The sequence below is a fragment of the Notothenia rossii genome, assembly GCF_949606895.1.
Source record: "Notothenia rossii genome assembly, chromosome: 9".
Lineage (NCBI taxonomy): Eukaryota > Metazoa > Chordata > Actinopteri > Perciformes > Nototheniidae > Notothenia > Notothenia rossii.
Window position 1 is genome coordinate 2,908,068 of NC_136907.1, and position 18,642 is coordinate 2,926,709.

The window sequence follows — 18,642 nt, forward strand, 5'->3', positions numbered from 1 at the left end:
CTCCAGTTAGCATGCATTCACTAAGGGGACTCAAAGAGACGAACACAATACTACCCACCATTACTATGGAAGTCAGTGTCCTCTTAAGGTCCAATATAGACATAGTTGTGTGTGTCGTTGTATTTGTGTGTGTGTGTCCTCACAAGTTGCATTTAAAGCAGGTCTACAGCCTTAGAGAAAACCCCCAGATATGTAAGTCTTCCAAGAAGCATGGAAATGAATCACTTTGATTCCCAGGTCTGTAGGACTTTGGGAAAGATGAGTCCCCATTTGTCACTTTGTTTTTGCTAGTCCTGATATATCATGTAAACGTGTATGTGTGTGTGTGTAGCATTTAAGGCAAGTCTACAACCTTAGAGAAAATCTCCACAGATGTAAGTCTTTCTCGAGGCATGGACAGTATTTATTTTGATTCCCAAGTCTCCAGGATGTTAGGGAACACGTGTCCCCATTCGTCACATCTTTTTACAAGTCCTGATATATCCTGAAAACATGTATGTGTGTCATGTGTTTGTGTGTGTGTGTGTGTGTGTGTGTGTGTGTGTGTGTGTGTGTGTGTGTGTGTGTGTGTGTGTGTGTGTGTGTGTGTGTGTGTGTGTGTGTGTGTGTGTGTGTGTGTGTGTGTGTGCTACAGGAGGCTGGTGCCCTTACAGCAGTTCTCCTGGGTGATCCACTTGGTGGTGAGGGTCCCCATGGAGCGGCAGGCCTCAGCGTAGGCAGCCAGCGAGCCGCAGACCTGGGCCTTCTGGTGGTTGTAGCAGCCGTCCAGGTAGCAGGACTGGTAGAAGGGTCTCGGGTCCAGAAGCCCGTGGCACGGCTGGAAGAATCCCTTCGGCTGGGTCAGCTTCTGGCAGGCGTCCTCGCTCTGCAGAGCCAGAACCGCCGTGTTGTCGCAGGACTGAGCCAGAGCCACGAACTGGGTCTCATCACAACTGCAGGAGGAGGAGAAACATCAACGTTAGGGTTTAAATGTTTCTAAATCAGCTTCGGTTCGTACGACCACTGGTTCAAAAACAGAAACATTAAATGGAGACTGTCAATGACACAATGGGAGATGAGCAATGCTAGAAACAACCTATAACCATTTTTAAAGGTTCAATAGTAAACAAAAAGGGTTTTCTGATTCCTTCTCGCTCTAAACTCTTTTATTGGCACTTAAACCAACTGAATCATCTTATGTTTTCTTATGCAACAAATACGTGCATACATCCTCTTCTAAATGTACATCCTTTTTAAGTAAAATAACAAAAGCCCATTATGTCCCCCGTCCCAGTATGTATACTCTATTTAAATTTTCTTTTAAAAAATGTCAACATTGAGTAGGTCTTTTTCTACATTAAAAAAGGGGCTCTAATTTTATATATTTATTTTAATATGTCACTTCTCTACCATGATAGATGCTGGACAGGTTTTTCATACCTCTTTTTTCTGGATATGTTTTTTGGTTTATATAATATACTGGGGCTTACATTCTTACTCTGATATGTATTCTCGTTATCATGTGTCTCTTACCTGTCCTATCCTGTGTTTTTGTTTTGCTGCTCTGGCATTAAAACTAGTTGATCTTTTCTTACATTGATATATTCTCGATTATCACAATAATATATAATCACTGCAAGCGACTCATTGCAAGTGTTTCTTCCCTGTTTGCAGTATTTTCCAGTATTTCCTGAGCGCCTCACCCACCTGTTCTGCATACCGTTGGTCTTCCAGCTCTGGGCGAGCTCCAGCGCGCTGACGGCCGTTTTCCCCCTGGACGTGATGTAGTCGTCACCGGGGTCTCCGTTGAAGTTTCCACAGAGTCCGCACACCTTGTTCTGCAGCCGCTGGCCCATCGTGATGCTCAGCGTGTTGAAGCGGTTGTATCGGATCTGGATGTCCTGCGGCGTGTCGATGACGAGGAAACCTTCGGACGTGGACAGACGCGTCATCAGCCCGGTGAGAAACGGGACTGAAATTGGGGTACCGTTCACCTGCGGAGAAACAGGAACATTTGTTAGAAATATTTTACCCTAACATTTTGTCTGTATCCTGGGTTACATTTATTTGGCAGGCCGTGTCCATGTGTAAAATGGGTGTAATAGCATTGTAGTTACGGTGTAATAGGGGGTAATATTGGTGTTACATGGGTGTAATATGGGTCTAATAAAAGTGTAATAACTGCAATTATGGTGTATTATGGGTTTAATAACAGTCTAATTATGGTCTGATATGGAGTTAATATTGGTGTTACATGGGTGAAATAGGGGCTTAATAACTGACTGATCCAACAAATATTGGAGACTAAAACAGTATGTACTCGAGACTAATATGTACTCGATCCCCTCTCACCTTGACCGTGCTCCCAGAGATGAGGATATTCTCCTCGTTGAGGTAGAGGTAGACGTGGGAGATGGTGGTGAGGTTGGGCGTGCTCCACTTATCAAAGTTGGCGATGAGTTGGAAGGAGAGGTCGGGCAGCTTGTGACAGTTTGTGGAAAGGACGAAGGAGCAGGAGGCCGGGAGGCGGAGCGAAGCACCGTCGAAGGTCCTGAAAACCCCCCCGCCCGAGGCAACGCAGTGTTGGGAACGTCGAGCGAAACATCCACGAACCCCGTAACGTAGCGCACACTCTTCTTCAGCTTTACAACGCCGCGGGTCGCACTGGATCAGGTTTCGTCCGATGCACTGGCAGCGTTTGGTACAGTCAGTGTTCCAAAACAGCTGTTTGGGCTGAAACAAAGAAAGATTTCTGTTAAAACCGAGATTTAATATTAAGTCCTTTTTTTCCTCCGAGATATATTCTGTGACCAAAACAGAGCTCAAATGAGGGTAAAAGTTAAGTTAGAAAATGAATACAAATTTGTTTTTGGTCATCCACACTACTCCTATACTTTCCTGGTATTAAATGACACTTGCCAGAGAGTTTTTAAAAACTAATTCAAAACTGTTTTGAGTCATGAATACTTTATACAAAACATAAAAATCCCTAACTTCCAACAATACGTTTTAGGTTAAAGTGTTCTTACATTTGTCAGCCGGATAGAAACATAACCTGAAATGATTGTAAACAGTTTTCCGTTGACATTGTTTTGAGTTAACTCTGAATCTTTGGAGCTAAAAGTCAGTGTGGGGGAGGGTGGAGACCAAAACTGAGCTAAATTGGCAGCAAAAGTTTGACTTAAATTTGTCAGTCGGATTGAAACATAACCTGAAATGATTGTAAATGTTTATTTATGCTAAATACAATGTTATTCATAGATACAAAATAAATAAAACTTCACCTCTAGTAAATGGCACTAATAGAGGGTTAACTTTAAACTTGATCTCCCAGTTTTAAGAGTAAGATAATTTGATTGCAACGTTGTAACACCTGTCTGATTTAGTGTTTAGCACTAAAAAGAGTTTCTTCCATGTGGTGCTGGATGTGAGACTGACCTCATAGTACTTGCCATCAGTGTAGCAGCCACAGTTCTGCGGCAGGATGCAGCTCTTTCCGTTTCGAACGTATCCCGGGTCGCACTGACATCCCTCCACGCACTCCTGACTGCAGTCCCTCTGCCCGCGGGCGGGGGCGCACTGCGGCGGGCACACCGACACACAGCTGGAGTAATGGCTGTTCGGGGGACAGCTCTGAACTGGGACCACACAGGGAGGAAAGAAGTTAGCGAATGATTACACTGAATACAATAAGTGTGGTCCGATAAGTAAAAGGTCTAAAAGCTCGATGGATGGAGCTCTCATTACGGTGTAAGAGTTGAGTGAGAGATGCTGGACTCTTCTCACACCCAACTACATAACGTCTTATCAAAGGTTAACTCTTTTGGGAGTTCTAAAAGAAGTCAGATAAACACTTTTCTTTCAGAACTCTTATTCTCCCCAAAGAATCTGAAAACAATTCTTGGATTTTCAGGGGGGAAAAAAATAGAAATCATTAAAAATATTCTCAGAAAAAAATATAAAAATAAAGCTTGATTATTATCATTTTTTTTGCACACTGCAAAGATGAGACTTAGCTGCAGTTCCCAGACTCACCACAGGGGGTGTCGCTCCTCCAGCCGCTCACAGGAACCCCTTGTGTCAGACACGTGGTGGCGTACATCCCGAGCCAGTTGCACACCGTGTCCTGCGACCCCTGGTCCAGACAGGTGTCCTGCAGGCAGCTCTGATAGAAGAACGCTGGCGCCACCTTGCTGTGGCATCGTGCAAACACACCTCCTCGATCCACAATCAGCCCGCATAACCTCACAGCCTCTGGCTCCACGTACACATACAGCCCGTCTCCCATGTGGAAACGAATGCCAGTTTCCACTTCATTCGCCGCGTTTTCAGCATCCAAGTTTGCGTCCGACACCATGAGAGGAGCGTCGTTCAGCGAGCTGGTTTCTCCGAGGCCACATCGAGGGCACGAGTCTCCGCAGCCCACCTTTTTTAATGTTTTTATTAGTCAATTCTTTGAACACATCAGAAACAAAACATACAGCAATAATAATAATTATATATTTTTTTACAATAATAATTATAACAAAGAGAAGCAAAACAAATAAAAACATTCAAGGTATAAAAAAAGTAATGCATTCTCAAATAGTCTCTGGCATGTACAACAGGGGCAAGAAGAAGCTTCAAAACGTTCCTGGTCCCCCTCGAGCGTACATTATTCTTGAAAAGAAAAGATTAGGTCATCTTCATCCGTGATATTGGATTCATGGATTCATTCACTGCATTATATTTGTTACTGGAAAGTTGTATTTCCACATCCACGTATATATACATATTTTTTTCTTTTACTTTTAATGTTATTTTCTATTTCACAAATATTTTGGACTGTTTATTTCTTGTGTCTTAATTTTTCTTACGTACATTACCTATCATTGTTTTCTTGGCGCGAGATGTTTATTCAGCGCCACTGCACTACGGCAAGAACATATCGGCAAAAACGAATTGATACGGTTTGTTTCACCAAACTACGAGTCAATCGGATTAAAACTGTATGAGTTTATGGTTTTGGCGCGGGCACTGAAAAGGGCAAAAGTTGAGGATTCAAAAAATGATGGCAGACTTCCTGTTGGGTTTACGATATGCCTCGCGCTGACTTTTTTGTGCTTCCCATCATGTTACATATATCTACCGAGTTTCAGATTTGTAGGTGAAAGCACAACCAGACGCTGCTTGTTAGGGGGCGCTATAGAGCCATTTTGTGTGTGCCACTTATGAAACCCCCAATATCAATATATTTACACCTGACCCGACAAGTGTTCCAAAAAAAATCTCCGTTCTAAGGCCCTCAAAAAGGCAATTCATTTGGTCGAAAAAAATTATAATAAAAAGAATTCCAAGGATTACAATAGGTCTTCGCCTTCGACTTTCAGGCCATAATAACTTTTACAATGAAAAGAAATAACAAGTATGAGTTGACAGGTCCTGCTCACCTGGCAGAAGGTGTCTCTCTCGGCCCACGCCATGCCCCAGTCGGTGGTGGTGAGGGTGGGGGGGAATAAGGGCATTCCCTGGCAGAGGCCGCAGGAGGAGTTGAAGAGGTCGCGGGGGTAACGTCAGCAGCAGCAACGTGTTCCAGTCAAACGCCACCTTCAGGCCGAAATCTGTCTCCAGAATGAGCTGCATGCCCCACGAGAAGATGTGGATCCTCCCCGGGCCGAGCTTCAGAGGCAGGTACAGACGCTCCTTATTCACCTGAGAGAGGAGAATCAGAAGTCCTTACTTACAGTTCAAGATTCTTTGTTGTCAAACAATGAGACACTGAAGTCACAGGCTCCTCCAACAGTGCAACATACTGTATATAGGACATAGAAGAAATAGAACTACATGTTAGACATAGAAGAAGTAGAACTACATGTTAGACATAGAAGAAATGAAACAGATCAAATAGTGCAAGACAATGTTTCGAGATGATAAATAATCATTTAAAACATATAGTCTTATACTCTGATTGCCTTTTACTCTGTGAAATTGTATTTCTTGTCTGGTCTGTGTTTAACAGAGACACGTGTTGAGGAGTTACATTTCAGGAGGGCAAAAGGAAGTTAAACACCTGAACTTTTAAAAGAACACCCATAACATTCATCTGTTTGCAAATGATTTAACTAATATATCATATTCCAACTACTTGTATATAGACTCTCCTTGCACTATTTATATTCTAGTTTTCTATTTTAAAGTGGACCTATCATGCTATATTTGAATAATATAGTGTAGGACCATACCTATATAAGGCATATTTATAGTTTTTATTTTTCAAAATACCAAACAGATCATGCATTTTAGCCATTCATCATTTCTCTCAATTGAACACTGTCTTTGCATCATGGGCTGATTCTGTGAGAACAGCACCACCTACAGGCCTGGCATATGTACTACAGCGTCTCCAGCGCTTTCCAACGGCAATGTCCGTGGCTGTCTCCTCCCGATTGGTGGAGTTGGCCCAATAGCCGTAGCGCCACTTCTGTGACGTCATAGAAGTGTTCAAATCTGGATCAGTCTGTATCAGATCTGTTGCAGCCCCTTTTTAAGAGATTTGGGTATGGAGGGAAAGAGAGAGGGTTGTGTTTTCTGACACTTGGTGAGTTCCCTGGAACACCGGGGACACATATTCATGTAGAAAAGACGTACAAAAGTGCATTTTGTATGATAGGTCCCCTTTAAGTGTTTTATCTGCTTGATTGTGTTGCACTGTTGGAGGAGCCTGTGACATATCCATATACTGTAGCTATGTACAAATAAAAATAAAAGCCTTGAATCTTGAAAAGTGTAAAAGGTGGTTTTGCAAATGGTTAAGGACTGGGAGGTTTTATGGTTTAACGATGGGATGGAGGACTAGTTGTTTCCTTAGTGAATATATAGAGAGACTGTAAGCAGAACTTCTCTGTCCTCTGAGGGTGAAGCTTCTCTGTTCCTGCATTTGACATCGATTTCAATTGTATATTGACTTTTTTGTATTACTTTATTAAATATACAATAAGACAAACTTTGTCCATTAATTATTTATCAGTTTCTCTTAAGCATTTCCTCCACAAGGAGAATCAGAATTCCTTTATGATTCTCACAGCGGGGGAACTTACAGTGTCACGGCAATAGTGGCATTGCAGGTAAAAAAGGCAAGCAATAATCCAAAAGAAAATTACACATTATGAAAAAACATGGCTTAATGATGAGTAGCGGCAATTTAAAACTACTACTTAGTGACATAAATAACATATTTAAGTATTGAGACCTTTATAAAAATGTATGTTTTGACGCTATTGCACACCACAATTGTGCAAAGTGTTTATATTGCACATTGCAGGTTTATTGCAACGTTAAACAGGGGCTAAGAGAGATTCAATAAAACGAGTTTTTGTTGGAGGATTAGCACACTCTCCTTCGGAAAGCCGGTTTCGCACATCTGAGCAACAAGTATGAGGGGAAACCCCGGGGTGTTGAACGGATGTGATTAAGACCCACTGAAAGAGTGTTTCTCATATAATCCAATTCTATGAGAGAATGAAAAGATAGTGTGTGTGTGTATGTGTGTGTGTGTGTGTGTGTGTGTGTGTGTGTGTGTGTGTGTGTGTGTGTGTGTGTGTGTGTGTGTGTGTGTGTGTGTGTGTGTGTGTGTGTGTGTGTGTGTGTGTGTGTGTGTGTGTGTGTGTGTGTGTGTGTGTGTGTGTGCATTGTGTCATTTCTATTCCTCCTCAGATCTTTGAGTCGGTTTGTGAACCCGGTCCAAATGTCGCTCAGGGTCGGGGGTTCTCAGCCAAATCCAGCCTGATAAAAGATGCCTATTGAAATTAGATCCACCTTAAGCCAATCAAAGAGGAATTCGCCCTCTGCCCGGTTATTCAATCGGCTTGATTAGAAATAAAATGTCCTCTAATGTCCACAAATAAAACCACAATGACCTTCAGGGGACCATGTTTGAAAGTGGCTTTAACATAACTATCTATATCATGATACAGTAACCAAAATATTAATTAACTCACGTGAGCTTTGAGACACTTCAATCTTATTCTCGTAGACCTCCAGTTTTTAAACATTTTTTATTTTTGAGATTCTGAAATGTAAGTTTTTTTCAATTCTGATAAAAAAAAACATTTATTTGTTCACATGTGGCAATAATCGTCTTTCATACTTTCACAATTTAAGTCAATAGGGAAAGTATTTGTGGGCCAAATTATGTCGCAGACTGAAATTGAAGTTGTAGTACCACCGTTTGGCCACAAGGACAAATAGATTAGTGTTTCACCCAATTGGGAAAATAATAATACAAATGTCCTCTCACTTATCTCTATTGGAAACTAGCCATGCACGTTTTGAAAAATTGCTTTAAGATAAGTATTCATATCATGATACATTTTCCACAACAGTTACTCACCGTGACAGTGTTTTTGTAGCTCCGAGACACTTCAATCTCATACTCGTAGACCTCCAGTACAAAGCCCCTCACCCAGATTGCCTGGCCTGTGTCTCTTTCCTCGTTACGAGCTGCCAGTTTGAACTGAGGAAAAGCCCCACCGATGGTTTCCTGACCCGTGTTTTCTCCCCCGCATACCGTGGTAGCCATCTTGAGAGTACAAGAGCTCTGCAGGTCAAACGGGACGCTACCAAACGGCAGGAAGTGTCCGTAACCCGCCGCCACGCACAGGGCTTCGGTGCGGGGAAAGCAGAAGTACAGGCCGTCGTCTTCCTGGCAGTATTCCTCGGGGTTGCAGGGAGCGAGCTGACAGTAAACGCTGTTGTCGGAGCCGTTGCAGTAGCAGCGTTCCTGACATTCCCAGTCCGTCCAGAAGGTCAGATTCGTGGCGAGCGTTCGGCCGTGGCTCATGCAGCCGCAATCACTGCGCGCCACGCAAAGGCCGTCTCGAAGAGCAAATCCTTCCTCACACTGACAGCCCTCCTGACAGGGCAGAGGGCACGGCTCCTCGGGGTCGTCGAGGTTGTCACAGGTCAAAGGGCAGGCGCTGGTGCACTCGTCAAAATGGCTGTTCGGTGGACAGGGAAGAGCTGAAACACAAGAGAGAAGGAAAATCATTGTACGATTAAAAGGTGGCTTTGAGTTTTTTTAAAGGTAACCTGTTTTGCTTTCTGGGGTTTTCCCCTCTCCTGTAGTCATGGTCATAGGTTTGTGTGGATGTAAATAGTCTGCAAAGGCTAAAATCCATGTGTTCCTTTGTTTACTTCCGGAACATAGTTCTCTATTGGCTAGTGATGGCTTGAAAAAATTCCTGATTTGGGATTAATAAAGTATAAGTATCTTAAATTATATTGGAGTAAACTTTTAAAGGAAAAAGTAAAAGGGGTGACATTTATATTTTATGGCTTCCAAAGGAGGAGCACCTGTAGAGGAAGTTCAATATGAAAATACGTGTATTTTCTACAGAAACAAGAAGCTGAAAGCAAACTAGCTAGCCAAGAAGGATGGGCCTACAACCCAATTCCAAGTCCGTATGTTATATGTTTGTATATTTGAGTTGTTAATCTGTTAATAAATATAAAACCTGTACAGATATTGTTGAAGAAAGGCTTTCTTGCTAGTTTTATGTTTAGACAACAAATGTTGAAGGGATTATTTTAATGTTTTTTTTTATCTCCGTTTTGGACTGATTGATGATAATCCAAATATATAGAGATAAGTGAACTCACGGCAGTTGGTGACACTCCTCCAGGACGCGAGGCCTACTTGAGCGTCCTGACAGGCGCTGGCGTACGCCTGCAGGGACGAACACAGCACTGAACGGTTCCCTTCCTTCACACACATGTTATACAGGCAGTTCCTGAAGAATGGCGAGGGGTTCACCACCGCGTGACACGCCAGAAATGAACTATTCCCCGGGTCGTTGATGTTGCCACACATCCACGGATTCTGGTAGAGACGCAAGTCGGTGCACATTCGATAAAGATCGTCGCAGTCGCCGTTACACGTGAGATCATCGGCGATGGAGCGCCATCCCTCCGTGAACTGCTCAGTAGAGTCCGCCAGGCGTCCGTTGGGAAGGCGGAGGTCGTCGGTGGTGTTGCTGTTGAAGACGCCACATAGTCCACATGTGGCATTGTAGAAGATGGTGGACAGGGAGATGTTGAGGAATCCCTGGCGATTGTACTGGACACGAAGCAGACCACGGGACTCCACCACTGTGGCGTTGCCCGGTGCTTTGTAGATCATCATCGTCTCCATCGGATGGACATATGGGAGCGTCACTGGTTCACCATTCACCTGCAACACAAAAAGGTGTCATAATGTCATTTTACTAGGAATTTAACCACGTATTGTAAAAGTTTGTTGGTAGTTCAACTAGTGTCTCATTTGCTAACTAATTCAAGTAGATAAAGTCTTTTTTTGCAATTTTGTGTTGTAAACTTTTGAAACTACAAACCCTTTTGGACCATAAAACAAAGGATGTATTTGTTGGCATAGGTAAGAAACAGCTGATTCACAGTGTGATGGAAACTTCTGAAGCAATGGAGACGAAACTCAGAGAGACACAGGGAGAGCTGGAACTTTGAGGGAAAACACTGATGGTTTATTTGAACTTAACGGCCGGAGAACTGACAAAACGGGTTGCTGCCGCCACAAGGTGACAAAGCCAAACCAATTCTGAAGATCTCTAAGTTATGGGTCTAGGAAAACATTTGATTTCCCCAACACACAGTGTATAAAATACTAACCTTTACTATGTCAAAATCGGACCCTCCCATCTGAGCTTCCAGGTTAGCCACTGTAACTACCACAGGTCTTTTCCACGTTGGGCCTTTGTTCACAAACCGCCGGCCCATCTTCACCTCCACCATGGAGCCGTTAGCTGGCACCGGACTGCACAGCTTCAGCAGGTAGTAGGAGCTGTCATCTGGGAACAGCAGGAAGGTGCCATCAAAGGACGTGGTCACTGAGTTCTGGGTGATTGAGCACACTCCCTCCCTCCGCGGGTAACAACCCAGCAAGCCCACCTCGGCCACACACACCTCACCCTCCTTGCAGGACGAGTTGAAGCAGGAAACTTCCCCATTTGGCAAGCAGGTGCAATGAAGGGTACATTCACCTTCTTCCCCGCTGGCACCGACCCAGAAAGTGTTATTGAGGGGGTAATAGAGGCCGTTATGCTCACAGCCACAGTCTTCGCGCTGTACACAACGACTCCCGCTGAGAATGTGGCCTGGGTCACACTGGCAGCCCTCGGTGCAAGGGTGGACACAATACAGGGGGGAGGTGAGGTCCGAGCAGGAGGCCGGGCAGGCACTTGTGCACACTTGGTAGTTGCTGTTTTCTGGACAAGTCAAAGCTAAGACCCAGAGAGAGAAAAATAAATCAAGTTAGATGACACAAAGATCAGAAATCTGCAAGAACTATTCTGGTTTGAATGCTGAGAACATGCTCCATATGTACATATGTTCTTCATCTGTAAACAAATCTGACACGTTTTTTGATTGCCTTCTTCTCACACTTTTTTTGATCCTAGAAGTTCGAACATCAAAATGTACAGCTCAATAAGGACATGCGTGCTATTACTGTGGATATAAGAAATATGAACCATAGTTCATCTACATTTGACATATACAGTAAGTCTTCGCCCTTGTATTACACATCTAAGCCAACATTGCAGTTTAGCGATAGCTTTTGTGCATACAGCGTTCACACCGCAATTTCCTCAGGTATTGCATTCTCTAGTTAAAGCTGAAACTCACCACAGAAGGTACGAGATCTCCAGGATCGTATGGTGACTCCAAGAGCCTGACAAGCCAGAGCATAGGCTTGGATTGCCTGGCAAAGTGTGGTGATGTTATCCCGGTTGCTGCACATGTCATACACACAGCTATACACAAAGGCGGTAGGGTCCACTACAGCTCGGCAGTCCCTGAAAGGTCCATCGGTTTTGTTAATGAGTCCACAGTAGTCTGGGCGAAAGTAGAAGGCTTCTGTAACGGGATCACACACACTGCAGTTCTGAGCACAACCATCTGTACACCTCCAGTCCGTGTCTTCTGCTCGCCAACTACCTCCTAACTCCACCACGCTTTCTGCTAGCGAGCCGTCGGGAAGCACGGGGTCATCGGACGGATCATCGTTATAGTTACCACAAAGGCCACAAGTGTTGTTGAAGTAGGAGCTCGGTAGGGAGATGGATGCATAGTGTTGGCCGTCGTAGGTCACCAAGAGTCCAAAGTCTGTTTCTAAAGCAATGGCAACCCCGGACTGGTATACCTTGATAGCACCAAGCTCGAGTTGGACCGGCAAAGTCTTCATCAAGCCGTCCACCTGGAGAGAAGAGAAAGATGAACAATAAAGCATGATGGCAGAAAACTTGGTCCAACTTGTCGATATATGCCAATCGAGAATACCATTACTTTCTTGCTCTCCTTTTATCATGACAGAACTCTCAAAACTTGTATCCTGGATCGTCAGAGTGTACTTGGACATTTTGCCAGATACATCCAAGAGCAACTGCACAAACTAAACTTCCAAGGTGGTCAAAGAAGGACTTGATGAGCAAAGTATGAATGCAGCCACATAATCTGAATAAACACTCTTACATCAGGCCCAACTAGAAGGAATCACAAGGCAAACACTGCGATAGACCCTGGTATAAGATAAGATAAGAAATACTTTATTGATCCCAATTTGGGAATGCTTTGTGTTGAAGCAGCATACAAGACATGGCATTGTACAATATAAATGTAAAAGACTAGAAATAAAGAAACAAGTAGAAAATATACATGTTGAATTTACAAATTAACAATAACAAAAGGGTATAAAAGACTCTAAAGTTTCTCACCTGGACTGCCCCAACACTGCCTTTGGGTAACATGACTCTGTGTCCGTACACCTCCACTGTCACATCTCTAAGCCAAGAGACCGAGGCCATGCCACGGTTCTCATTTTTGGCCTCCACGCTGAAGAAAGGCAGCCCTGTCACCTCCCAGCAGGGCCGAGCCAGCAGGTAGGAGCAGGTTCCCTGGAAGTGATAGAGGAAGCCGTCGAAGGTGTGGTAATGAGGGTCTCCGAAGACCACACAGGTGCTCGTGCGGGTCGGCTGGCAGTAGAAGGCGCCTTCTTGCAGCTCGCAGGTCTCCAGCTGCCCACACGGAGCCTCTTGGCACTGCACCTTGTTGTCAATGTCAAGGCATCGGCATCGCTGGGAACACTGGTCCGACAGCCAGAAGACTTCCCCTCGTCTGTAAAAACGCCCTGGAAAATATGAAAGCATGAAAGTACAGTTCTGCATAAGAGAAATGTGTGGTCAAATATTTGTATTGAGAAGCATAGAAGTTTGTAGGAGCCAAAATGCTGTGGTAGCCTGTGTTTATAGTTATATTATCTTCATTATTTGTTAACACCACACACACTTGTAATTGGTTGTTTCCGGTGATTGTCACATGGGTGTGGTTAATGGTATTTAGGGCACCTGGTGTATGTGGAGGTTTGGGGAGCATGACAATGGGGGTAAGCTTAGCTCTGATATCTTTTGTTGACCGTACGATTCTGTTTGTTTATTGTTTTGAGTTACAATATAAAATATTCTTAAAACGTTGAGTTCAGTACAGACTTTATTATTTATAATAAGCCTCAGGACGGTCGTATTCAATGGGAATATAGCCGCCACAGACTTCTTTGGGGTGGAAATCATGCTTCCCTTTTTCAACATAGAAGACAAACATAAAAGCCAACAAGAAATAATAAAGAAAAAACATAGCATGACAGGAATACCATACTTAATGACAGTGGCGAACCGTATTGTTCTGGGTCTCTGGGTAGAATATCCTTCAACCAAGGTATTCTACACCCTTGATCGAATGCCCTGGCCGTTGCACTGAATGAGAGTGTACCTTTGGATTGACAGTTTGATCATCCAATCATATATTGATTTGTAGCCAATGGGCGTATTTTTTCAGAGTTTCCCTTGGTTCCGGGGTATTCTAGAAGGCCCGCTAGTTAACTGGCTCGAGACAGAGGCTCTAGATGAAGGCCACGAAGCAATTCATGCCGTTTTATTGTGTTTAACGTTGAAATGACAAGTGCAACAGGTGAAGATGATGTTGTTGCGGAATTGTTGTGAGTACCCTTTTCAAGACCACCATTCAGTGAAAAGACGGACATTATAACGGTTGTGTTTGTCTACAGAAGGTCCAGTTGTGATAGACACGGTTCGCGACATACATAGTCATAGTGGGAAAGAACATACAAAATAGTATATATGTGTGGTCAGAATTATTAAGTGTTAGATGTTTGAACTTGCCATTAAAGCTGCAACCATTGGCAGGATTGATCAGTTCAGTGTCGACGCGGAATAACCAGCGCCCGGGCGTGTTCACATTGGTCGTCTGTTCGATGTTCACCACGTCGTTTGACCGAGATCCCGGCAGGTTGAAGAAGTGACCGATGTCTCCACCGTTAAAACCTGACTGAAAAGGGGAAAGGTGTGAGGGACGTGAGGTCAAACGTTTGTCTATCCTGCCAATTCTATATAAGGAAATGAATTGATTACATATTGTGGGAAAATCCTGAATGTACTCTTCCAATGTCAGAGTACACATGATATCAAAGGTATCCCAACTGTAGCTGTGAACATGACAGGATGTGTGATTACCTAGAAGAGCATCAGGACTGTTTGAGGCATATGATAGCTATGTGATTAACATGATGATTCAGCCTCTATGGAGAGAGACATATGACAAGCATGATCATTTCTGACGTGGAGCTAATCTGAAGTAAACATTGAATACTGCTTTCTATTCCTCCATCTTGGGACTGTGTAACTCCCTCTCTTGGATATCAGCATGTGAAGGACACTGTTCAGGAACTACTTGATGCTCTGTATGTGATGACTCCTTCCATTCTGGAGAGGATCACAGATACATGGATCCTGAGATTCAAGATCAAGCCGGGGACCAGGGGTTATTAACAATTTAAAGTATTCAGAAAAAGTCCGAATTTTTGAGATGTTGAGAAAAAGTCATATTTTTCAGAAAAAGTCTTAATTTTTGGGGATTTTGAGAAAAAGTCCCATTTTTTTTTGAAAAAGTAATATTTTTTAGATCTTTGAGAAAAATTAATATTCTTTTGATTTTTTGGAAAAAATCTGATATTTTAGAAAAAATCTGATTATTTTAGAAAAAATCTGATTATTTTAGAAAGTCAGATTTTTTGGAAAAAGTCAGAATTTTGAGATTTTGAGAAAAAGTCATATTTTATTTTATTTTTTAGAAAAAGTCAGATTCTTTAGATTTTGAGAAGAAGTCAGATTTTTTGTGGATTTTGAGAAAAAGTCAGAAATTTGAGAAAAAGTCAGGATTTTTCGGGGGTTTTGAAAAAAATTCAGGATGTTTGATATTTTTAGGGAAAAGTAAGGATTTTGAGAAAAAGTCAGAATGTTGAGAATTGTGTACATGACGGGAAGTACTGCTTTCTATTCTTCCATCTTGTGACTGTGTAACTCCCTCTCTTGGATATCAGCATGTGAAGGACACTGTTCAGGAACTAGTTGATGCTCTGTATGTGATGACTACTTCCATTCTGGAGAGGATCACAGATACATGGATCCTGAGATTCAAGCTCAAGCTGGTGAACAGTGAGATTTTTCTACCACATATGGTTTTGGTTTTAGGAACATTGTGAGAATACCTGAGCTGTCGTCCCACCCAGTCCCGTTAAAGGATCTCCACCACTGGCGGTTCCTGTGCTCCATGAGATTTCTCCATAGTTGAACATAGTGAAGAACGACTCGCCATCTGCGATTAGTACAGTTTGGAATGTGTTCACCTTTTAATCAAACAAGAGGATGAGAATAGTTTTACAAACAGAACAACATACATAAACTCCAACAACGAAACAAATGCTTTCAAAATTGAACACGTTCTACCTGCAGACAAAAGTGCAGATTGACTCAATTGCATAAAAAATCAATACATGGGATTTCAAAATGGCCATGGCAATGAGATACAATGTTCACCATGTGGCCAATTGCTTTAAAATCAAAGCACTTACTGTTTAATATCTTTTCAATCCTTCAAGGTTTTGGTGTTTTGCAGATAAACAATATATAGTCGTTACAATGATATGTAAAGATTTACAAAGGTATTCCAGTTTAAACACGAAGTACAAATGTCAATATAAGCAAATCACAAGCAAAATGCTAACTTGACTGGTAGAGGGCTACAGTTTGTCTTGCATTGTTTTATTCTAGCTAAGCAAAAAGACTGGAAGCAGGGTAACTGCTAGCATCGAGCTAACACTAACCGCTAAAGTCAAACAATCACCACCAAAAATAGCATTAGCAACTTACAATGTTGATGTATAAATTATTAACTTAAACCAACTTTGATACCTATCTTTGTTTCTGTAGTTTGTTTGTTTCCAACAAAAAGTAGATACTGAGCTAAAGACGAGATGCGTTTTTTTTTTTGTCAGATGAGCAAATGTTAAAAGACATTTTTGGTTTTTATCCACCTAGGCTAGCAGTTGCTAAGCTAGGTTAAACTCTGGAACTGTGTATACGTGCAACACAAATGTTTTATTAGGTGATTGAGAACTTTACCGGGGTTGTCTGGCTTCCTCCATAGAAGGTGACTTGGTGCCATGTTGTAATAAAGGCCCAGGTGGCTGTAAACGCGGGCATCTTTTTAAAGTATCTCCGAATATCTTGTGTAGCCCTTTCCAGTATTTCCGGCTCAGTGGTCTCTCGGTAGTACACATCTCCTCGGATGCCGTTGTGCACATCGGCCCAAAGTGGAGCAATGAAGGATCTGCTGTCGCTCAGAGGGAAAGCCTCCGGTGTGAACTGGCTAACCTGCACGTTGAAGGAGATCACACCATTGTTGTTGATCTGTGGACAGAAAAAAAACAGTGTTTCAGCTACATTGCAAATACGTTGTTCAAATCTAACTTTATATGCAATAACAAGAGCTAGGGTCAAGACGTACATAGATGATACGGTATGGTGCATTGAAGAAAACGAAATTAGTGCTTAAAGTAATTTCAGGAGAACTCCCATCATCCATCTTTGGGGTTTCTAGATCCCTGTGGTTGGGTCCATATGGATACAGGATTTCCCGAGTACGAGCTACAAAAGAAAGATCAGGCATAAGGGCTCATTGAAATGACGTTTCTCCACCCTAGAAGACAAAGACATTGACTCATACCTCCTGACTGCACAAAGATGCTGAAGAGGTGGAGCAGAATGACTGGACAGCCTGGCCTGACCATTCTTTAAAACAAACAGAAGAAAAGAGTGGGTTAATTTGCTTATTATGTTACCACTTCCTGAACAAGAGTAACAATGGCATGAGTCATAGGACAACTTCTCATAAACGAGGCCGTTAAAAAAGGTCGATAGGAGGGAGAACCATGAAACCAACGTCACTGTTCCTTCTTTAAGATCAGGCTCCCAGGTCTCCCCTGAGGACCCTTGAAAAGACCCTTTTATGCATGCCAGAACAATGTGTCAGGATCACATTTGCCTTACGGTCCCAGGTGAGCCGGTGGACTACGGGACTCTCTGTGCTTCGGCTCCCTGCAGCTGACCGACCTGGCCCTCGGTGCTCCGGTGTCTCAGTGTGTGAAGCCGCGAGAATGCTCAGGACCTCATTACCACTTCTGTTTGGGAGCCATCCATGCCTTGTGTGGCTGGAGGGAGAGGAGCGAATATACTCTAATGGCTTTAAGTGAGCAGGTTTGAGTTGCCGTGCAGTGGTCCTTAGGGGCTGTTCAGTGGTTTGGCAAGCTTCCCATTGGGTACAGCCAAGCCTTTTCCCCAAAATACTATTGTTGTGTATTAAAGATACAACTGCTGACAATTCATCAGAAGTTGACAGATCAACCACAGTTTGAACCAAAGGTCATTCTTAGCTGTCTGACGATCAATATAATAGCAGTAACCTATTCAAAGCTGCACTGTTCAGATCTAAATTGACCTTTTGGTCCGACATCAATTATGCTGAGCGTTATCAAACTACTCTGTACTGCAACAATGTGTTTAAAAAATAGACATTTATACAAAAGCAATCCAGTCAAAAGACAGAACCACATTTGATGGACACAAACATGTTGACCCTTGGCTCTTTAATATAGAATTCAAACATTTGTTCAATGAAACTGATTGAGACCTTAAAAGGTGGCGTCCATATTAGTGAATTAGTGGGCCTGCTTATCACCGACACCTTTAGCCATTTGTTAAAACGGCTGCATCCCATGTATACCATCATGCATTTTGTTAATAGAGGAAGTTATGAAGACAACTGTTGAGAAATGAACCGTTCATATTTCTTAAACGTAGTGTTTTAAATGTACCATACAACCCATTAGTTCCTGGGTCAAAATCCAACATTTGTCTCACTTAACTTTGAGGTAGTAAGGTTGTTATTGGTCGACAATATCGCTGTATCTGTATAATTTTAAATAGAAATGAACAAAGTCAGGTTGATGCATGATGCTTTTTTACATTTTATTACCAACATTGAGCATTACATATGTTATATGTTGACTTTAGCTGATGTCATTGAAGGCTAAAATAGTGGACCTAAGATATTTGATGATTCTAAGGACTCACCTTTTTCTTTTTCATGTGGAATCTAGACTCTGCTATACACTTGTCTCAATCTCTCAATGTGTGAATTGCACTCAGCTTGAAGGTAAATTGTGTTCAGGTGAGCCCGGCTGAGTCTGACTGTTGAGAGAATTCT

At 42.7% G+C, this 18,642-nt stretch overlaps 1 protein-coding gene across 1 annotated transcript in view; it reads right to left on the bottom strand.

The window, feature by feature from the left end:
* The window catches only part of LOC307018062 (alpha-tectorin-like), a 32,073-nt gene that overhangs the window by 12,349 nt on the left and 1,082 nt on the right, over positions 1-18,642 (bottom strand). Inside the window, 14 exon segments of the mRNA XM_079648121.1 lie at positions 3,418-3,617; positions 4,015-4,405; positions 5,409-5,525; positions 5,527-5,670; positions 8,348-8,976; positions 9,616-10,186; positions 10,639-11,249; positions 11,653-12,223; positions 12,741-13,153; positions 14,202-14,367; positions 15,587-15,724; positions 16,500-16,787; positions 16,885-17,024; positions 17,104-17,168. Coding sequence (XP_079504247.1) covers positions 3,418-3,617; positions 4,015-4,405; positions 5,409-5,525; positions 5,527-5,670; positions 8,348-8,976; positions 9,616-10,186; positions 10,639-11,249; positions 11,653-12,223; positions 12,741-13,153; positions 14,202-14,367; positions 15,587-15,724; positions 16,500-16,787; positions 16,885-17,024; positions 17,104-17,167 — 4,443 coding nt within the window. The 5' untranslated portion in view covers position 17,168.